This window comes from Suricata suricatta, chromosome 1 (genome assembly GCF_006229205.1).
Source record: "Suricata suricatta isolate VVHF042 chromosome 1, meerkat_22Aug2017_6uvM2_HiC, whole genome shotgun sequence".
NCBI classification, from domain to species: Eukaryota; Metazoa; Chordata; class Mammalia; order Carnivora; family Herpestidae; genus Suricata; species Suricata suricatta.
The window spans coordinates 49801917-49824724 of NC_043700.1; the positions used below are offsets into that span (position 1 = coordinate 49801917).

The 22808-nt window shown below is 43.1% G+C and overlaps 1 protein-coding gene and 1 long non-coding RNA gene across 2 annotated transcripts in view; one reads left to right on the forward strand and one right to left on the reverse strand.

Moving 5' to 3' along the window:
• Positions 1-3252: 3252 nt before the first annotated feature.
• On the reverse strand, positions 3253-7566 carry LOC115298171. Its single transcript, XR_003911640.1, has 3 exons — positions 7274-7566; positions 4999-5225; positions 3253-3451 (listed from the first exon to the last, which is right to left on the reverse strand). It is a non-coding gene; the product is annotated as an uncharacterized LOC115298171 (long non-coding RNA).
• A 191-nt stretch (positions 7567-7757) lies between these two features.
• The window catches only part of LOC115298209 (L-threonine 3-dehydrogenase, mitochondrial), an 18498-nt gene continuing 3447 nt past the window's right edge, over positions 7758-22808 (forward strand). Inside the window, exons 1-6 of the mRNA XM_029946711.1 lie at positions 7758-7839; positions 17638-17836; positions 19751-19793; positions 20092-20162; positions 21853-22002; positions 22102-22274. Coding sequence (XP_029802571.1) covers positions 17653-17836; positions 19751-19793; positions 20092-20162; positions 21853-22002; positions 22102-22274 — 621 coding nt within the window. The 5' untranslated portion in view covers positions 7758-7839; positions 17638-17652. The remainder of the gene's footprint in view (positions 7840-17637; positions 17837-19750; positions 19794-20091; positions 20163-21852; positions 22003-22101; positions 22275-22808) is intronic.

The following is a 22808-nucleotide window of genomic DNA, read 5'->3' on the forward strand; positions in this document are numbered from 1 at the left end:
TACATAAATATTTCAGAGGTATCTCTCAAAATTTAGGAGTATGTAATACACATTCTGTCTACCCAGTTTGTATTGATATGAATAAATCAGTGAAGAAAAAGGGAAAGCTCTCTGTTAGAATAGATTGCCAACTATGAGATGTAGGAAGAATGACAAAATTCAAGTCACTATTTGGCAGTCATCACAGTAATAATTGATCTACGTAGTCATCATCTGTGGGTGCTAAAATCGGCAGGTGACTTTGTGAGGAAAAGCATATAGTCTCAAAGTCTCTTTCCATAAAATACTTACTAGTTAGCATGGGGCGAAATATGTGGAGAACCTGAAATCCTTGTGGATTCTTTGCTGGGAATGTCAAATGGTTACAGCCACGATGGAAAACATTATTAGCAGTTCCTCAAAAAATTAAAAATAGAATTACCACATACAGCAATCCCACATATATCCAAAAGAATCTAAAGTAAGAGCTATTTGAACACCCATATTCATCGTAGTGATATTCACAATAGCCAGGTAACCCAAATATCTATCAGTGGATAAACAGATAAAATATGTTATATACATATAATGGAATATTATTCTGTGTTTAAAAAGGAGTTTCTGTCACATGCTATATCACAGATGGAACTTTTTTTTTACTGCATTTCATTTAGAAATAAGCCAGTCATAAAAACATAAAAGACAAATGTTTTAAGATTTCAATTCCATAAGGTATCTAAAGCAGTAAAATTTGTCGAAACAGAAAGGATAATGGTGGTTGCCATAGACTGGATGGAAGAGGAAATGAGTTACTGTTCAATGATATAGAGTTTCAGTTTTGTGAAATGAAAAGAATTCAGTATTGTTAAGTATATTCATGTTGTAGAAATTCACAGTGTGGATATGCTTAATAACTGAACTGTACACTTAAAAATGGTTAAAATGGTAAATTTTATGCTATTATTTTAAATTTTTATAATGAAATAAATATATATAATGAATGAGTTTAATATACCTACTTTCTGATTTACAAATACTTTTAAAATATTGCAATGTTCAGAATAAGTCATTGAAAATGCATATACAGTGATATTAACAAATTGATGGAATAGGCAGATCTCACCTTGTATTCTAACACAGTAACGTCCAAAAAACAAAGTTCAGATCAAAGTTTGTCAGAACTCTGGAAAAGAGTCCAAGGTTTGTAGCAACAAAGCAAATGCTGAATAAATTAAAAGATGACTTGAAAACTGTAGGGGAAATTTGTGGCATTTTTACATTCTGCTGTCCAACCCCCTCTCCAGCACGGTGGCAGTCTTGAAACAGTGCTAGCCTGTGTGTTAACCGCTGTGGGCCCTGGTGTCCGGTTGTGAAGAGAGCAGAGCAGATGTTAGTCAAAAATACGCTTCAGTCTCCGGTAACCTGTCCAGAGGATACCGGAAGGGCTAACAGAATACGTTCATCTCTTTTACCTAACTCAGAACTCAGGCTGAAAGGCAGTGGGGCTTTGGCCCAAAATACTTTCAGGAGAATTAAACTGCAAACACCTGGGGCAAAATATAGTCAAGATCTGTAACAGAGGGAAAGGTGGGGAAGATTCTTTGGGAAATCAAGACTTTTAAAAGAACTTGTATACATACTTAAATGATGATTCGTGTTGAGAAAAGTGTTAAGAAGATCCTAAGTTTTCACTTATAGGTGATCCCTAGGCTCAGTGTGAGACTAGTGTTGGAGGAGGGTCACAACACAGAACTGATATGCAAAGATTGGAAGAGGAATTTTTTTGTTTTAGTTGTCTTTTTAAGCTCCTGGCATTCCAAGAAATCTCTGCCAAAATATTAAGGTAACAGGAGCTGAAGGAACAGAGACCTCAATGACCACACATGACAATGAATACAGTTCTTGCAAAAATAGTTTGTAAAAGTAATGAAACAGACTGTTACAACCTTAAATAATAATAAACCAGAGAAAAAGTCCCCAGAAAACCCTGGGGAAGGGCAAGAATCTAATTTCCAGTGACCACATTATGTCTAATTTTTAACAATAGCAAAACATTGCAAAAAAAGAAAAAAAAAAGCCATAAAAAAACACAGGAAAGTATGACCCATTCAAAATAACAAGTTTTACAAAATTTAACAAAATAGTCTCCTAAAAAAATTCTAGACATGGGGGTAACTAGAAAAAGATGTTAAAACAACTGTTCTAAATAGGCTTAAAGAACTAAAAGAAAACATGAACGAAGAACTGAAGGAAAATGTAGGAACGTAATGCAAATGTCAATAAAAAGATAGAAATTATAAAAAGAAACCAAATAAATTCTTGAGCTGAAAAGTACAAGTGAAATGAAATATTCACCAGCAGGATTCAACAAATTATTTGCTCAGGCAAAAGAAAGAATCAGCTAACTTGAAGACTGGTGAATTGAAATGATTAAGGAGCAGGAAGAAAAAGAATGTAGAAAGTGGACAGACCTAAGAGACTGATGGGAAACCATCAAATGGACTAACATATGGGAATTAGAGAAAGAAAAGTTAAAGGAGCAGAAAGATGATTTGAAGAATTAAGGGATAAAAACTTTGAAAATTTGGAAAAAAGAACATGAATTTTAAGTCCAAGAACCTCAGTGACTTCCAAGTGGCATAAATTCAGAGTCCCACAGTGAAATACATTATAATCAAACTAATAAAGTCAGAGGAAATCTTGAAAGCAATAAGAGAATCAACACATACAAAGGATCTTTGATGATATTATCAATTTGATTTTTTTAATGTTTTTTATTTATTTTTGAGAGACAGCATGAGCAGGGGAGTATCAGAGAGAGGAAGACAGAATCTGAAGCAGGCTCCAGGCTCTGAGCTAGCTGTCAGCACAGAGCCGGACGTGGGGCTTGAACCCACAAACCATGAGATCGTGACATGAGCCAAAGCTGGTCACTTAACCAACTGAGCCACCCAGGCGCCCCTCAATTTGATTTTTCATTAGAATCCATGGAGGAGAAGACAGATGATACATTAAAAATATTAAAAGACAAAAATCGTCAACTGAGAATTCTATATACAGAAAAGTGTCCTCAAAAATAATGGAGAAATTCAGATATTCCCAGATTAACAAAAGCTCAGGGAGCTTGTTACCACTAGACCTAGTCTACAAAAACTTATGGAAGTCATTCAAAGTGAGGTGAAACACTAGCCGATAATGAAACCCTAAGAAGAAATAAATATCTCCAGCACATGTAAAATATGGACAAATATAAAAACCAATCGTATTGTAATACTGGTTTGTATCTCCCCTTTAATTTTCTACACGATTTGAAAGACAAAGACAAAAATACATATATAATTTGTGATATCAATAACAAAGAGCAAAGTTTTTGTAAACTCTTACAGTTAAGGTGATACCAATTCAATTTAGAGTGTTATAACTTTCTTTAGGTTACTGTATATGAGGCTCATAGTAACCGCAAAGACAGCATCTATAGAGGAAATGAGAAGAAAATCTTAAGTCACTACAAATAATAAACACAAAAGATAGCAATGATAGAGGAAAGAGGGACAAAGCTATAAAACATGCAGAAAACAAATAGCAAAATGGCAGAAGTAAAGTCTTTTTTACCAATTATTTTAAATGTAAACAGACTAAAAATTACAATAAAAGGAAGGTAATAGAATAAATTTGAAAAACACCATGATCCTCTGTGCATTCAAAAATTAATTCACGTAATTCATCACATCACAGGAAAAACAAATCACATGGTCCTGTTAGTGGATTCAGAAAAAGTATTTGATCAAAAGCAGCTTCAATAAATTATAAAAAAGCAAAGTTCTTCCTCAACTTGCTAAATAACATCTACAAAAAGCCTACAGCCAACTTACTGGTAAAACAAAGCAAGAGTGTCCCCCCTCACCACTGCTTTTCAACATTATATTGGAAGTCCTAGTTCATTCAATAAGACAGGAAATGAAAGGTATACATATAGGAAAGGAAGATATAAAACTGTCTTTGCAGTGACATAATACTCTATGTAGAAAATCAGGAAGAATTGACCAAAAAATGGAATAAGTCATTATAGCAATGTTGAAAGTTAATATACAAAAGTCAATCATTTTCCTGTATAGTGTAATACCCAAGATTTCTTTATCGTCCCCAAAAACCAGGAACCGCCAGGGAGACTGAGTCACGCATATGAAAGCAAAGGGCTTTATTACAGGCTTAGGCTCGCCGGGGCCTAAGCTCAGGCTCACAGACTTTACCAGCGTGGTGGATCCATGCTGAGAGCCCCGAACAAAGGCGGGGAGGGCCTTTATGGGTTTGGGAAGGGGGAGTTACAGGAAATTGTGACATAGGTACAGTGATCCAATCATCATTATACAATATTATTGACAGCAGGCTTATCCAATTACAACATTTAAAGTGTTAACCAATTACAGAGTAGACCTAGGACCCTCAGGTAGGGTGTAACTAGCCTTAAGCTATAAGTGATTACCTATAGCTTCTATTTCTAGGCCTGCCCTTAGGAATGTTAAGGGTGTTACAAGGGTGGTCCCTCTTGCCTTGGGCAATGTGTGCCCTTCTATTGTCTCAAACCTGTGTCCTTACAATACCAGCAATGAACAAGTGGAATGTGAGAGTGAGAAGACAAATCACAGAAAGGGAGGAATTATTTGCAAAAGACATATCTGATAATGGACTGTTATTCAAAAAGTATGTTTTAAAACTTAAAACTCAAAAATAAGAAAATGAACAACCCAGTTAAAAGTGAACTAAAGATCTGTACATATATTACACCAAAGAAGACAGATGCCAAGCAAACATGGAAAGATGCTCAAAATCATGACAATAGGGATTTGCAAATTAAAACAGACCACCACACGTGCACAGTGAATATCTAAAACAACGCCAAATGCTGGTGAAGATGTATAGTAACAAGGACTTTCATTGTTAGCTAATTGGAATGCAAAATGGTACAGCCACTTTGGAAGATCGTTTGGGAGTTTCTTACAAAGCTAAACATATTCTTACCAAACAATCCGCCAGTTGTTCTCCTTGGTATTTACCCAAATGAGTTGAAAACTTATGTCCACATCAAATCCTGCACATGGATATTTACTGCTGTTTTCTTTATAATTGAGAAAGCTTGCGTGCTCGCTTCGGCAGCACATATACATGATTGAGAAAGCAACCAAGATTACTTCAGTAGGTGAATGTTTAAACTGTAGTATGTCCAGATAATGGAGTATTTTTCGGTACTAAAAAAAAGCAATGAAATATTATTCAGAGTTATGAAGAGACATGGAGGAAACTTTAAATGCATATTACTATGTAAAAGAAGCCAATGTGGAAAGGCTACATACTGTATGATTCAGCTAATGACATTCTGGAAAAGGCAAAGCTAGGGAGACTATATGATGGTTAATGTTAAATGTTAATGGGGCCATAAGGTGCCATGATTAAATATTATTTCTGGGTGTCTGTGAGGATGTTTCCGGATGAGATTAACATTTGAATCAGTGGATTTAGTAGACTGTCCTACCAAATGTGAGTTGGTATTATCCAGCCCATTGAGGGCTTGAATAGAAACAAAATGCAGAGAAAAGGGAGAATTTGTTCCACGCAGCAATAATTGCTGTGGTGCTCTTACACGGAATTCTGTATCCCTCATTTCTTCTACATTTGTTAGTTGGAATTCTTATATTAAAAAAGTTGTCCCTTCTACCTCATTTATTTATTTATTCATTGTTTATATCAATATAGACTAGAGCATATTTACTTTTTATTATTATTTGGGTTTGAGATCTGAGAACCAAAACCTCAACCCTGAAAATGGAGGAAAAGTCTGAATATTATCAGAATCTAAATTACGATAACAGAAACCTACTCAGATGACTTAATCCAAAGGATATGAGGAAGACATACTTGGCAAAGCTGGAGAACTAGCCTGGAAAGGCATCTTGGGGTCTGGCCGCCCCCAGGCAGTGGCCCCCAGGCAGGACTGACCTGGGTGCTGGGACCGGTTCTGCTGTTTTCAGCCTCTCCACTACTACAACCAAAATTCAAATCCACTGGACGTGCCTCTCCCTTGGCTGGAAGAGGAAGGGGCTGATGATATTAATATCAGACTGTTTCCATGAGGAAGGGAGGAAACTAATGATTGGTTGCCAGAAACCACCCAGCTTTCAGTCCCTTGCGAATCAACGCTTCTTCAGGCCCAGGTCCTCCAGAAACAAAAGCTTAAGCCACGCCTGTGCCTCCACCACCCCGACCAGATCCCGGTCAGCAGAATGTCAGTGGGTTGCTCCACTCACCAACATCGCCACCTCCAACCCCGCTCAAAAGCTCAGGTTCTCTGATGCGGTTGTAAGGTTCAAGGAAAACAAACAAAAACAAACAAAAAAACCTCGTGATATGATGTGGGGTATTAGAAAGGACCCAGTGCCTGGGGCAACATTCTGGTCCCTTGGCCATGAGCAAAAGTCTTTGGTCTTCGCCTCTTCCACCGTGAAGGGGGTCTAGTGCCCTTCATAATCTCTGAACTCTCTTGAGGTTAAAAATCCTATAATTAAGATTTTAGAGTTCAAGTGCAACAGAGAAAGGCCCATAATGAATATTATGTCATAAGAGAAAATGTTGAAGAAATGGAGCATTCTAAGTGTAAGACAGAAAGTTAGACCTATTTCATGAGGTCATAGATTCTTAACGTAGGAGGAGACCTTCTTTAGAGCTGTTTTCCAAACTCCTGATACGCATGAGAATCGCTTGGGGATCTTTTAAACGCAGGCTGTAAGTGATTCAGTAGATCGGGGAGGGGTGGGGGCGGAGAGGAAGGGAGGGACAAAATGCTTTGTACCAAGCTTTGTACTCCGCTTTGACTGCACTATGGAATCGCCTGAGAAGCTTTTAAAAAATACTTAAGCCTGGGCTCCTCCTCCCCAAATCCCACAAACGTGATTCTAATTCATTTGGTCCAGAGTGCAGTCAGCATTGGGCGAGTCAAAACCTCCCAGGCGATTCTAACAGGCAGCGAAGTCTGAGAACCACCGTTCGAGACCAGCGCTTCTCCAACTTCAGCGAGTATGAGCATCACCTGGAGGGCTTGTTAAAACACAGCTCGCAAAGGCCCCGCCCTCAGAGATCCGGACTCCGCAGGTCTGGGATGGGGCCCCAGATTTTCGGGTCGAACAAGTTCCCAGGTGATGCTGACTCTGCTGGTCGTGGCCTTGGGGGCCATCTGCTTTGACATTGAGGTTTCCCATGTGGGAAACCAAGATGAAATGACTCGCTCAAGGTCTTCCCATACCAGATCTCCTGACTCCGGGTCCAGGGCTATTTCCTGAGCCAATCCTTCCAACTTCCTCTTCTGCGTCCTGCTTTCTTCCCCAGGTCCCCTGCGGAGCTGCTCATCACCAGCCCGAGCCGGTTCTCGGGCTCCGCGGCGAGGCCGGTTTCCGTGTAGTGGGAGGCCCTCGCAGAGCTGCCGGCACCCTGGCAGTGCCCCGGGAAGGCTGGCAGGCTGGCACCGCCGCTGCCCGAAACACCGCGTGCGGGACTCACACGCGCCCCTCGCAGCCCCTTAATTCTCCACCCTGCCAGTTGGAGGCGTAGGCCTATACCGGGAAAGGGTTGCCAAGGCAACGGAGGCCCTGCCTCCAGGCCCACCCTTCCCGCGCCCCGGGCCCCTAGTGACCCGGCGCCGCCGCCTGGGCGCCCGCTGAAGAAAGGGATTGGAGAGCGGAGGGGCGGGTTCGGGAGCGGAGAGGATAAAGGCGCTCGGCTTTCCGCCCGCGGCGCTGTCGGATCTCGGGCCGCGTGCTGCTCCGGCTTGGCTTCCTGCAGTTCAGCATCTCTGGGAGGCTCGGTCGGAAGGTCAGTGTGAAGGTGGCCGGACGTTAGCCTGGCGGCTAGACGCCAGAGCAAAACCCCTCCCCCCACCCTTTCCCCAACTCCCCGGCTCCGGCTGGTGGGATCGCAGTGACCCGGGCGTGAGCGCGGATCTCCAACACTCGCAGCACAGTTAGGAGCCTGGGGTCCGGGGGCGGGTGTGGACGGGACCCCGCTGGGGTCGACCGGACGCGACCCCTAACCTCTTCCACTTTGCAAGGACACCCTCCACCAAGGAATAGAGATAGGCGCCGCTGTTCTCGTAAAACCAGTCTACCCAGTTAACTCCCGGGGAGGATGGGACCCCACACCCTTTCCGCCAGGAACCAGGCTGAGGCCCGGAGACCCGTGTGCGGCAGCCCCCGCGTCTTCATGGGCTCCCTCTCCCCGGCTAGTGTGCCTGGGAGGAGGACGCCTGCTCTACAGAGCCGGACTGCCTTCTGAGACCCTCTGTATCGCACGCTTTTTAAAGCGCTGGCATTTTTTCCCCCCAGATCATTTCTGGCTTTGGATCATCCGCACAGTAAGTCCAGACTTTACCAGCTCGTTGAGTCTTGACATTTAGCAGTGTGCTAAGGGCTCTTCCTAGATCGCTCTGTTAAATCCTCTCAGTAATCTAGTGTGGTGGTCCCATCACTGTCCCCTTTCTAAAACTGAGGAAACTTGAGGTTTGACAAAGGAGTGTACCCAGGCTGTTCGAGTGCTCTCCTGGGGAGCGGCCGAGGGGAACCGCGCTGGAGGGGGCGTTGGGAGGCAGGTGGAAGGTACCCTCTGAGCGACCACGGAGATGTTTCCTCTTTGTCTTCTTGGGTACCTGATCGCATCTCTTTTCTTGTAGAAGAAGAGGAGGGATGGTGGAAGGAGGGTTTGAGACTCAACGAATCTGGTTTCCTACCCCTTCTTGGTGATTAGTATTTATTTGCCTGACCTTGGGCAGGTCAGTTCATCCTGCAAAATGGAGAAAAGATCTCAGCTTCAGGGTTACCCGAGGGTTAAATGAGTTCAGGAAAGCTGATGTTTTCATCAATGCTTAGTAGTTTATGAGGTGCCCGATTTTTCCTTGGATGGGTACTGTTAAGAGTATTCATTTAATATTATTTAATGAACCAGAAGATTTAAAGGAGAAATTGCCTTGCAGTTGTGTTTTATAAGTGTTCTTGGTCCTTAAAGTAGGCGGGGGAAATGAAGGTGGGCACAGTCAACAGTTTACTGGAACAAGAAAAGAGGTCATCGTCTACTGGAGTGGGAGAAAAGAATTTAGGGGTGCCTGGGTGGCTCAGTTGGTTCAGGGCCAGACTCTTAATTTTGGTTCAGGTCACGATCTCAGGGTTGGTGGGTTCCAGTCCTGTGCCAGGCTCCCCACTGACAGCCCAGACCCTGCTTGGGAGTCTCTCTCTGCCCTTCCCCCGCTTGCATGCAGAGCTTGCTCTCAATTTATTTATAAACAGTTTTTAATGAATTTAAAATTTATTTTAAATTGTGGTTGCAATCACAGAATGTAAAATTTACCCTGTTAACCATTTAAGTGTACAGTTCAGTTGTATTAAGTATATCCATGTTAGTGTGCAACAGATCTGTAGAACTTTTTCATCTCACAAAACTGAAATTATATGTCAATTAATTAAACACTGATATTCCTTCCCCTTTATCCTCCACCCCTTAGCAACTACCTTTCTACTTCCTTTTTCTGTGACTTCTCATTTCCTTAGATAGCTAGTATAACTCGTAAGAGTGGAGTCATACTGTATTTGGCGTTTGGGGACTGACTCATCCATTTGGCATAATGTTCTGGAGATTTATCCATGTTGTAGCGTGTGGCAGGATCTCCTTTTTCAAGGCTGAATAATATGCTGTTGTGTGCATGTACCACATTTTGTCTGTCCATTCATCTGTCAGTGGCTGAAGACTTTTACCTTTGTGCTTTAGTGCCGGAGATACTACTTAATACATTCTTAATTTCTGTCCCCATAGCTAAGAATGATTAGGGCTAGAATGAGGGGGATCACAAGGCAGCAAGCACATGAAGGAAATGGAGGGAGTACCCTTAAGGAAAAGGCTGATTTTGTTGGTCTTAAGTGTTCAAATTAGGGTTTCTTTTAATATTCCTAAAGCAGAATTCTCTATCTTCAGCGCAATCACAATTGAAGTTCTTCCCCTGAGAAACTGAAGTAATTTTTTCAGAGAATAGGGGCGTTCTATATTTTTCGTGTGGTGTAGACAAACCCTTGATATTTCCTGTTTTCTCCTTCCAGTCTATCTTTCCACATGGTGTTTGGTGAGTACTGACATGCAGCAGGCACTGCTAGGAACTGCTCGATAAGAACTCACAACTTTATGAGAGAGGCAGCCATATTGTCTCCTGGCACCTAAAACCAACATGTCCAAATCCAAACTCCTTGTCTTCTTACCTGACCTCCTTCCCCATTCTTACTGTAACACACATTAGAGACTTCAGTATTATCCTCCTTGATTCCTTAACTAACCCTGCAGTAGCTATACAATGACCAAAGCCACTTGAGCTCTGAGTCTTTTATCTCTATCACCCCCACCCTCTTCCTGATATCCCTGCTGTCTTAGAGTTCTGTGGTGCATGCAGATAGGGTACATGCCAGGAGTTGGAAGATGTGACATAATAACCACCCTGGAGAGACCTGGGTTTGGGAGGCACTCCATTATTTCTGGGGAGGAGTCTGTTGACCTTCTTCTTTTTTATTCCTTTGCAGTTAAAGTAAACCAGGTGCTTGGGAGAGGAAGTCTGTGGACTATAATCTGATCTTTAAAGAGGGACTGAGGATCTTTGATGGTTTCCCTTTATACATGTAATAACTAGGGTGGCAAAGCAAGTTTCACTTTAGAACAGTTCTTCTCAAAGTATGAGACAGACAGGTTTTAGGGTCCATGAGGTCAAACTGTTTTAAAAATAAGACCGAGATGTCATTTGCCTTTTTCATCCTTTCTCTGACAAGTGTACATTTGTACAGTGGGGTTTTCTAGAGTTGACAGGACTTGTGATGAGCTTTTCCTCTGATGGCTAATGAAATGTGTGCTTGCGTCTTCTAGAATCTCATGTTTCTAGAACTTTCTAACGGTAAGTAGGCTTGGAGTATAAGTATGTGTTTTCAGAGATGAACTCAGTTTGTTTTTAGTACTTCTACTACATGCTTACTAGCTATCTTCAGTTATACCTACTGTTACCTCTCTGACCTCATTTTCTTTGAATAAGTTATGATTTTGAAATCTCTAAGTTTTGTGTATGTGGGGGAAAAACCACAAAGAAGGAAATATGCTTTGTAGTCATGATTTGAAAATTTTTCTAAATTTTTAAATGGTATAAAATTATTCTAAAATAAAGGATATTTATATATTTTTTATATTTAAGGATAGATGGTTGGCTAAACAGGGAGATATTAGAATATTTGATTTTTCTACTCAAAGCTATACCATTCATATCTATATAAGGTGGGGGGGGGTGTGAAATTTTCTATCAGAATTCCCTGAATAAAGGAAGGGAGGAATTTACTCCAGAGAAGTAGACAGAACTAAATAAGACCTAAAAATGCGGTAGATTGTGTCAGTTTTACATATGTTAGAAATTTGTATCATGTGTTTTATGCAGCAGAACCTTTTTTTAATAATAGTATGGTCCCAGTAGCATTATTCTGAGGCCAACCATTCAGAGTCCTGTAAAAGAAAAATGAATTGAATGGCTTAAATGTACCTACGACGACCGGGCTCTTTAAAAGCCAAAAATTATTTGTCACGGCTTTCCAAACGACCAGTGAAAAACCTATTGAAGCTTCCAACAGGCTAGGTTATCAAATTGCAGTGGCTGGAGAAACACAATAAAGCCTTGTTGGGACAAAAAAGCATTGAAAGAAGTCATTAGCACTGTCACTTTCTAATAATACAGAAGCTTGTCAAATTGAAAATGTAGCTGCAAACATGAAGACTGCGTTAGCATCTTAACAGAAGTGAATTTTGCCTTACAAATGGAAGAACTTGCAGTCTTGGCTAGATTTGTCATTTTGTTTATATTCCTCTGGTATCAGCACCAAATCAGTCATCAGAGAGCATCTCTTTAGTAAGTGCTTGGCAGCAGACACAAGTAGTGCCAAAGTCTTCAGTGTAGAATAATGTTTTTGAATTTCAGGCTTTATTTGGGAACAACTGCATTGAATTTGCCCTGATGCGGCAAAAACAGTGCTGACTAAACCACCAGTACCTTTACAGGAATCAAGGCGGTGGCATCAAACGACCAGTAGATGGTCTTCTTCATGGGCTTTCAACAAAAAATAGAAAATAAAAGAAAAATTTGCCAGATTTACATAAGAATGCCCTTTATATAATAATAAAAAAAAGTTAAGCTTTATTAAACCTTGCCCCTTGAGGACCTGTCTTTTTAGGATGCCCTGTGGTGAGTGGACGTACTTGTTCCATGTTGAGGTGTGATGGCTCTCTGGAGGTAAAGCACTTGAATGACTGAATTGTGAGCTGAACCGCCCCCCCCTTTTCTTTTAATAGAAAATTATTTTTGTTTCAAGGAATAACTGAAAATCTAGGGTTATTCATACTTGGATGGTTGGGTTACCTTTATTTTCTTTTATTTTTTAATGTTTACTTTTGAGAGAGAGAGAGAGAGAGAGAGAGAGTGTGTGTGTATGTGTGTGTGTGAGCACAAGTGGGGGGGGCAGAGAAAGGGGGACAGAGGATCTGAATTGGGCTCTGCAATGACAGCCCAGTACGAGGCTTGAACTCATGAACTGTGAGATCATGACCTGAGCCAAAGAGGGACCCTTCATAAACTGAGTCCCCCAGGCGGCCGTGGAATACATTTTCTAAAAAATGAACCAAGTGAGCTTGTCACTTCAAGGAAACTGCTAATGGTGTTTATTGCCAATCAACTTGTATCCACTGCTGTGAGCTTGATAGCTTCCCAGTATTTAGAAATTTTCTGATAAGATCAGTATGACTTGTTGATACTGTATAGTGAAGTGTGTTAATATTTGGAAGCCCTACATAACTTGCTGAACCAGTACATGACATGACAAAGTCATTCAGAGGTAAAAGATCAGTTTAAAGCACTAGACAGACCAGTGGGCTTTTTTTTTAAATTTTTTTTTTTTTTAATGTTTTTGATACAGAGAGAGACAGAGCATGAGAGGGGGAGGAGCAGAGAGAGAAGGAGACACAGAAGGGGAAGCAGGCTCCAGGATCTGAGCTAGCTGTCAGCACAGAGCCCGATGCAGGGCTCGAACCCACGAACATGAGATCTGACCTGAGCCAAAGTTGGAGGCTCAACCAACTGAGCCACCCAGGTGCCCCCAGTGGGTTTTAATGTAATGGAGTCTGAAAGGTTCACTGATAATGGCTTCAGATTCTGCATTGCAACTAACCTTTAAGAAACTACCATGTGTTGAGTTTTGGATAGCAATGATGAGTATCCAGAATTCTCTGAAAAGGCTTTTCTTATTTATTTACTTACTTTAATTTTGTTTATTTATTTTGAGAGAAAGACATTGGGAATTGGGGAGGGGCAGAGAGAGGGGGAGAACCCCAAGCAGGCTCCACACTGCCAGTGCGGAACCTGATGCGGGGCTTGAACTCACGAAACTCATGTGACCTGAGCTGAAACCAAGAGTCGGACACTTAACTGACTGAGTCACCCAGGCGCCCCTGAAAAGGCTTTTAAAACACTGCTCCCTTTCCCCACTCTTTCACTGTGTGTTGGAGTTTTTTATACATACTTCAATTTAAATCACAGATTGGTTGCAGAAGCACTTGTGAGAATCCAGCTGTTTCCCATTAAGGCAGACAACAAAGATGTACAAAATGTAAAACAGTGGCACTCTTCTCACTATATTTTTTGAAAATATGGTTAGTTTCATAAAAATATGTTTATAGATTTACTAGTTGTAACTGAATTTTATGCTAAACATTTCTCGGTTTTGCTTTCTAACACAACAAACGTTCAGTGTAACCCACATAAACAAACTCTTTGTCCTCAATTTTTACGAATGTGAAGGGGTCCTGAGACCAGAAAACTTGCCTTAGGACTATGGAATTGAACTTGGCCGTAAGTAGCAAGGTGATAATCTTCACTACAGCGATATGCTCTCGATGGCTGGCAGTTCTTTGTCCATGCATCATTCATCAGAGCAGTCCCATGATGGGGACAACAGTGCTGCTCAGTGTACAAGAACTAAACTGGTTGACTCCCTGGCCTGTGGCATGTAGGGAGAGTGTGAGCTTCAAATGTTAGCTGTTAGTAGTAGTGAGGTAAGAAGAACCAACTCAGTTATGAATCGTCCACATTGTTGACCTAAAATGCTTCCTATTCATTTAAGAATGTGAGCCTCCTCTGTGTTTTTCCCTTGTAGGGAAGGAGATGAGTGGAGTCGCAAGTCTTTTGTATCTTCAGGGTTTGCTTTTTCCCTGACTTCAGCCTCCTTCATCTTTATTTTTATTTCTTTAATGTTTATTTTTGAGAGAGAGAGAGAGAGAGAGAGAGAGAGAGAGAGACAGAGAGACAGAATGTGCAGGGGAGGTGCAGAGAGAATGGGGGACAAAGGATCCGAAGCCAGCTCAGAGCTGACAGCAGAGAGAACTTCAGGATCATGACCTAAGCCAAAGTTGGAAGCTTATCTGGCTGAGCCACCCAACCACCCCTTCTTTAACCTTAAAAACAAAACAAAACAAAAAAATCCACCCTTTTCATCTGTAGCCATCCATTATTTGTTTTGGGGAATAGAGACTTGTCTTGGATATTTAAGTGTTCTGCCAAATCTATCTGCTTCTTGGCTTCCTTGCCATCCCCTTGCATTTGCTGGAAAAAGCGGCTTTAAGGGTCAGAGATCTGGGTCTGAGCAGGGCGTCCTGGGTGGTGGCATCTCAGAGACCAGTGTGCAGCACCAAGTAGCAGACTGCAGAATCCCAAGAAGCTTTTCCACCATTTGACAAGAATGGTGATGGTACCATAACAACAGAAGCATCAGGAACCATAAGAACATCTCTCGGGCAGAATCTCTGAGAAGCAGAGCGACAGGACACAATCAGTGAAGTGGATGCTGATAGTAACAGCACACTTGACTCCCTGGAATTTCTGGCAATGATGGCAAGAAAAAATGAAAGGCACAGTGAAGAGGAAATTGGAGAAGCAGTCCACGTTTGATAAGGATGGCAGTGGCTTTATGAGTGAAGGGCTTGGCCGTGTGGTGATAAATTTGGTGGAAAAGTGAGCAGATGCTGAGGCTGGTGAAATGATCAGGGAAGCAGATATTTGGTCAAACTATGAAGAGTTGGTACACATGATGACAGCAATGTGCAAATATTGTACGATGTGTTCAATTTTTGTTCCAAATTGTTTATTTACCTTTTTTAGGTCACTTTTTTGTAAAAGGTTTCCCCCTCCTGTCCAACAATATGCATGTATAGTGATTAGGACTTCATTCCACTGAGTTTTTCTTCCCTTATCTTCCTGTCACTGTCCTGAAACCTTGAGAAAATCGATCTAGTCACATGTGGCATGCGGCTTCCTCTGGATTAATCTAGGCCCTTGTGAACACCTAAACTTAGATGGAGTTGGTCAAAGGAGGAAAGATCTGGGTTATGCCTTTTTTTAAGTAGTTGTCTTTAGAAAGTGAAAGCATGTTGTAGAAGTGAGGAGCTGTGAGTCAGTGTGGAGTATGGACAGTCGGCATTATGTACTTCAGAGCTGCATCATTGCAAAACAGATGTCTTATCCACGTACTCACGCACGAGTTTTTTTGTGCTGCTGGTCCCATGCTAGAAACATTTTTTTGATTGTTCCTTTATTTTTTAATGTTTATTTTCAAGAGAGACAGAGCACAAGTGGGGGAGGGGCAGAGAGAGAGGGAGACAGAATCTGAAGCTGGCTCCGAGCCGTTGGCAAAGAGCCAGATGTGGGGCTCGAACTCACAAACTGTGAGAGCATGGCCTGAGCTGAAGTCGGACGCTCCACCTACTGAGCCATCCAAGTGCCTCTGTTCCTTACTTTTTAAAGAGTAGTTTTTTTATTTGAGAGAGAGAATCACAAGCAGGCTCCATCCTGTGACACTGGGATTATGACCTGAGTGGAAATCAAGCGATGTTTAATCGACTAAGCCACACAGGCGCCCCACTTGCTTTTTAAATTTTGTTTAGCCACTTGAAGAAAACCTGCTATGGCACAATTTGCCTCACATCCATTCCAAGTTGTGTGTTTGTTTTCCACTTTAAAAAAATTACAATTTACTCCACCCTGCCCCCTCTGCCCAAAAAAAAAAAAAAAAATCGGTGTGTTCTTACCTGGTCTCGATGACAACGATGGCTAAAAGGTGATTTCTTTAAACAGAGGTCTTCCCGGGGACCCCAGAAGAGATGCTTGGGCCTTTCCTGGAATGTGGCCCAGAGTGGGGTCCTCTTGTCCAGTCCTGACCACACAGCAAGCTAGAGACGCTCCAGCAGAAGGCTCTTCTCTGCTCATTTGGCAACATTAGCTGGAATGAGGGGCCTCCATGCTTTGAAGGGCTGTGTCACTGTTCCCACCTCAAGGCAAGGCGCTGAGGAGCATGGTAGCCGGCTAAGTTCAGATCTAAAACTGGAAGTGTCTTCAACGGGCATCTATCTTTTCTCCTTGTGTGATGCAAAATAGAAGGTGGTGGAGATCTGGTCAGCTCTTTGTAAGGGGCCAGGCCAGCGGGACTGGATCTGAAGGTCCATCTGCCAGCTAAGTTGGAAAGCTTCCTGTGGAAGCCATGGGGCTGTGTGCAGAGTGCAGTAGGCCTGAAGTTAGACGGTGAGGACCAGCAGAGCAAGCAGGGTAGCTCTGATTTACTCTTGTGACATGCTTGTCTGGTGTGGGGGGAATCAGGAAAATGGAAGCCCTGGTCTCCATCATGCTAATTGGACCAGCTTGGCCTCCTAAGGCCAGAACTGATTTCATGGCCAGTAAGCAATAAAACTGGTGAGGAAGAGGAAGGAGACTAAAATAAAATGTACCTGATCTGGATGGAAAGAAGATGGCCTTTTTTTTTTTTTAATGTTTATTCATCTATTTTTGATACAGAGAGAATCTCAAGCAGGCCCAGCAATGTCCATGTAGAGCCTGAAACAGGGCTGGAACTCACAAACCGTGAGATTATGACCTCATGAGCCAAGATCAAGAGTCAGGTGCTTAACTGATCAAACCACCCATGCGCCCCCAAAATGGCTTTTCTAAATGATCCTTTCTAAGGAGATGGCAGTAAACAAAGTAGTTACAGCTTACTAAATATGGCCAAGGGCCTTTTTGTCTGAACCATCTGCTTTTCTAGTCTGATTCATTCTAAAGGTAGCATCTGAGTGTTAGCACAAGATCTACAGGGCCCTGGCTTATTTAACCTGGGGCCTGTTTCTGCCTTCTGGTGGTGCGTGGACTGAGAACAGTTGTAAGGATTTGAAGGCTTCACTGGAATCCACTGACTTGGTGTTTCTGGCTCTATATACAGTCACCTCCACTGCGACTATTAGATGCCATTGATGGCAGCATTGTGTGATTTCAGTTCTAAATCTCTGTCCGGCTTTTGTTTGCCTGCAGCATTTGATCCCCTTTTCACAGAGCCCAGCTCATGGCAGGCTCTTGACCGGCTTCCCGCCAGTGGCCTCTTTAGTTCAGTTCCTGACTCCAAACAGTTTTTGGGTCATGAGCTGACAATCTTAGTGTTCATTTCCACTAAAGAGCTTGTGTTTGGAAGGGTTGGGAGAATAGAAGACTGTGTAATGAGCTCTGCTCCTTTTCTATTGCAGGGTGTTGGAAGAGCAATGCCAGGTGCTAAGATGCTGCGGCAGGTGGCAGGCCAGATGCTGGCGAGCCCAGCCTGTGGCTGTTGGACCTCTGCCCCGCTGGCCCGCTTTCTGGCCACCTCCCCTCGGCAAATTCCAGCAGATGCCAACTTCCACTCTGGCTCTTTCTCTGGATCAGACCAGACACGCATTTTAATTACAGGTTGGGGTGTGGGTTTTTTTGGTTTTACCTTTTTTTTCTTTCTTTTTTTGGCTTTTTTTCCACATTTGCAGCTTGATTCTTATTTTCTTTTCTGTGCTGTCTCTGTGTGACATTGTGTGCGGAAGGTCTGCTATGTCACCAGCTGACATGTTCATCAGAGACTACTTTTTCCACTATTGGCTTCCTCCAGAATATTGCAAGCCCCAAATCCTTATTTTGTCATGATTGCCAGCACTTCGTTTCCTTGTCATAATTTTTAAAAAATGTTTATTTATTTACTTTGAAGGGCAGAGGGAGAGAATCTCAAGCAGTCTATATGCTGTCCACGAAGTGCCCAATAGGGGACTCAGTCCCACAAATCGTGAGATCATGACCCGAGCCGAAGTCAAGAAGAGTCAGATGCTTAACCGACCGAGCCACCCAGGCGCTCCTCCTTGTAATTTTTTAGGGAGGATAGAGGGATATGGCGACCAAGCTGCTGTGGAGCTCAGTGCCCTTCACTTCTGGGATTGCCTGGGGGCAAGGGCTCACGGGTGGGGAGTGTGTGCGTTTCTTGGCCAAACCCTTCAACCTGAACTGGACGTCTCCCATCCCAAGCAGCTGCTGCTTGTTTGCATGTGGGTGACCGAGAAGGCAGGTCCTGAGGAACCCATTGCCAATATCTCACAACACTGTCGACCTCTTTGCCGCCGGACTCACTCCGTGTGGTCCTTGCCTTGTGTACACCCAACCCCTGATGTCGTACGCTCCTCTCTCTGGGCTTCACCCGGCACTCCAAGTCCTTTCAGCCCACCCAAGCCCACCTCTGATTTATAGGCCCACTTTATTTCCTCCTTTCTGCCAGATTGGCTTCCTTCTTCACGCTGTGTGTGTGTCTTTGTCACTGCTGCCTCCTTCTCTCATCCTGCTGGAGACTGACTTCAGGTGTATTCAGTTCCCATCTGCGCTGTCATCCCTGCTCCTTCGCTTACCCACTTCTCTGGTGCATTCCCTCCTGTCTCCACCCACAGAGCATCTTCTAGAACCCACTGGTGGTGGTAGTAGGCTTGGTTCTAGTACCACAGTAACAAGTATTTATATGAAACCCCACTTTCTGTACCCCTGCCTTGTTTATTTCTCTCTGATGAAATTTGCAGTTGCATTCCCCCAAATGTAACCAGAGCCCCTCATCTCTCCACTTCTGTCAATGGCATATTTTGTTTTCAATGTTTATTTATTTACTTTTGAGAGGGAGTAAGAGTGCGCACGAGCAGGGGAGGAGTCGAGAGAGAGGGAGAGAGAATCCCAAGCAGGTTCTGTGATCAAGCGTCAGATGCTTAACCAGCTGAGTCACCCAGGCGCCCCTGTTAATGGCATTTTTAAGCCTCTAAGCAGGAAGTTCTAAGATTCGTTTTTATTTTCTTCGTGGCTCCTTGTTGATTCAGTTGTTAGCCCCTTTTTCCAATGACTTCCTGTTTCGTCCCCTCTTTCCCCTCTCCTGTCCAGCCGAGTTCTACTGGAGGATGGGCTTCTGGATAATCCCCCCAGGGGCTGATATGTTCAAACCCTCATACTCGGCCTTGAGTGTTTTGGCACCTGTTGCACACCAGCGTCAGAACCCATCCAATTCTCTGAGAGAGAATTCCTGGCCCAGGGAGCTAGGAGGTTGTCCAGCTTTCTTGTGGTTTTTCTCTTCCTGCACCCTTGCTTTCTTTCAGCCACTCCATGCTGGAAGGAGTTTTGTCTCTGAAACTAGTGTTACCTGCACTGATCTCTGTCTCAGTTTAGAGGAGGTGATTTTGTGCTATCAGGTCAGACTAGCGTTTTCCCTAATTAGCTAAGATTGCCATATGGTCTTCATTTGTCATTGTGTTCTGGGAATAATTGAATTGGTTAGATTGGGAGTAAAGGTCCACTGTTTTTTTCTTCATCTAGGGGGTCTTGGCCAGCTTGGAGTGGGGCTTGCTAACTTTTTGAGGTAAGAGCCTAAAAAGCTTAAAGTTGAAAATCTGAATTCTTCAGTATGTATAGCTTGTCTTTGGTGCCATCTTATTATTTAATTTTTTTTCTTCTTGCCCCTTACCATTTTAATGGTGTCCTAGCTAAATAGCTATTTAGAATACATTTTGTTTTTGCCTCTTAAGATCATATACTGTAGCAGGGCTGTGGCTTCATCCTCTCCCACACTGGTCCTTTGCCCTGTTTGAAAAAGCGTTTTCACTGGACCAGTTATATCCTAGATGCACCTACTCATGTGTTTTGATTTTTCTCTTCAGGAAACGATTTGGGAAGGACAATGTGATTTTATCTGACATAAGGAAACCACCTGATCACATCTTCCACAGTGGTAAGAGATCGCTGTCTTGCTTTTGTTTTCTTAAATGTTTGTTTATTTTGAGAGAGAGAGAGACAGAGTGCAAAGGGGGAAGGGGCAGAGAGAAATGGAGACATCAAATCCGAAGCAGGCTCCAGGCTCTGAGCTGGACCTGGGGGTTGAACTCACGAACTTTGAGATCACAACCTGAACCAGAGTCGGACACTAAACCAACTGAGCCACCCAGGCACCCCAAGTTGTGTCATTTTTAAAAATCTCACATTTGGGGGGCATATGGGTGGCTCAGTCAGTTAAGCATCCAGCTTCAGCACTGGTCATGATCTCACCTGAGATCATCTATTGGGGGTCCAAGGTCCTCGCGGAGCCCATGGGAGAGGAAAGCCTTGCCTGGCAAGATGACTATGCCTGGAGCCCACTTCGGAATCTGTGTTTCCCTCTCTCTCTCTCTCTCTGCCCCTCCCCCTTCCTCTGCCCCTCTCCCACTCACACTGTCTCTCTAAAAAATAAGTAAGCATTTTAGAAAAATAATATATAAGATAAAATAAAATAAAAATTTCATACTTTTGTCCCCAGTAGTTCTGGGAAATGTCTGCAGTAATGCTGCTGTTTGCTTAAGGGTTACAAGAACAGGAGAGTTCTGAACCTGAAGTAAAGTTTTGGGATAATATTTTGGGTGTTAACTGGGGTAGCATTTTTGGAATAAAAACTTTGATTCCTGTCTTTTCGAGTGTTTAGTTAACTTCTTGGCTCAGAGGGAAAACAAACAAAAATCAAGTTCTGTAATGAGGAAAGGGAACTTTAAAAATTTGGAGAAGTTAATCGTCTTAAGAAGTTAATCCAGCTTAAATTACTGTCCACTCACACAAGTGCCTCAGACTCCTCTGCTCAAGTTTTCTCCTACCTTGGAAACCTTTTTATAACGTCTGCCAGTCCTTTGTGGCTCCATGTCAGCATTTAGCTTGCTGGTACGTAGCATAACACCAAGCTTGGTAATTACCTCCACTAACTGCCAGTACTGGGAGCCTGAGCGTCTGGACCAGTCCTCAGAGGAGAGGCAGCAGTGAAGGAGAGGGTGTGATTCGAGGGGCCTCTGGGAAGGGTTGAGTGTGATCATGTGGCCACTGGGGACAGAGGGGGAAGTTGCCACCCAGCGGAATGGGCTCTACCTCCAACCTGACCAGGTTTGATGAACTGCTGCTCAAGGCTCTTCTCTACCAAGCTGTATATTCTTTAAAAAATCCACTTCTATATTGCTTTTAAAAAACGTAACTTTTCAACAGAGTGAAATCACTGTCGGCGTAGTGATAACGGTGCCAGCTCTGGAGCCACCTGCCTGGTTGTGACCCCAGTTCTTCCATTTGCTCTGTTTTCTCCTGGCTAGTTCATCCTTCTCTGTGCCTCAGTTTCCTCGTCAGTAAAATGTATGTCTCTCAAAGGCTGTAGGAGAGCTGTGTAGAGAGAAAGCCCATAGGACAGTGCCCGGCAAGCGTAGGTCTTGTGTAAGCATTAGCTATTATTACCTGTGGAGTGGTTGGGGTTTGTTATTCTTTTCATAAGAAAAATGCTGCATAGCGTCCAAGTGGCTTAGTTACCAAGTTGACCCTAATGGAATTCACAAGTCAACAGGAGACGGGGAGAAAGTCCACTTAGCTTTTTAAACCCCAAACTTGGCACTTCTGTGGTTTCGCTGTGTTCCTTGTAGGCCCATTTATTTATTCTGACATTCTGGATTACAAGAATCTTCGGGAGATCGTGGTGAACAACCGCATCACCTGGTTGTTTCATTATAGCGCTTTGCTCAGTGCCGTTGGAGAAGCAAATGTACCCTTGGCCAGAGCCGTAAATATCACTGGTAAGTTACTGGGGTCTCGCCCAAAACGAGGTGTTTGCCGGTTTTTTCAGTTCATCGGGAAGAGACTTTTCAGACCGTGATCATGTCTGTTCCTTTCAGGGTTGCATAACGTCCTGGATGTTGCAGCAGAGCACAATTTGCGATTGTTTGTACCTAGCACAATCGGAGCTTTTGGACCTACTTCTCCCCGGAATCCGACTCCTGATCTTTGTATTCAGAGGCCCAGGACTATCTATGGGGTGTCCAAGGTCCATGCAGAGCTCATGGGAGAAGTAAGCATTGCTTGGCAAGATGACTCAGTGGTGCCTTTTCTGTTCATTTTTGCCTCAAATACTTGCTGATTCATCCTTGGGAGGGGACTTGTCCCTACCTCCTCCCCCTTCCCAGCCCCCAGAAGTGTCCCTAAACTGATTGTGTTTGCCAAGTGGCAAGTCTGATAGCTCCAGGACTCCTTAGCCCTTGGCCACATGATAACACTCAGCCCTTCCCAGAGGCCCCTGACTTGCACCCTCTTCTTCACTGCTGCCTCTCTTCTGTGTGTCCAGTCTTCAGGTTCCCAGTACTGGCAATTACTGGAGGTGATTTAAAAATTCTGTATTCTAGAGAACATCAAATGACTTTGGGATTTTGTTTTTTAGATGATCTTTGTCTTTTTAACTATACAGCTAATGTTGGTGTCTGCTGCTTTAGCCAATATATCAATTATTGCTTTCCTCTCCCACTGTCCCCCTGCAGCTCCATGCACTTTCTTTTTTTTTTTTATAATGTTTTTAATTTATTTTTTTGAAAGACAGAGAGAGACAGTG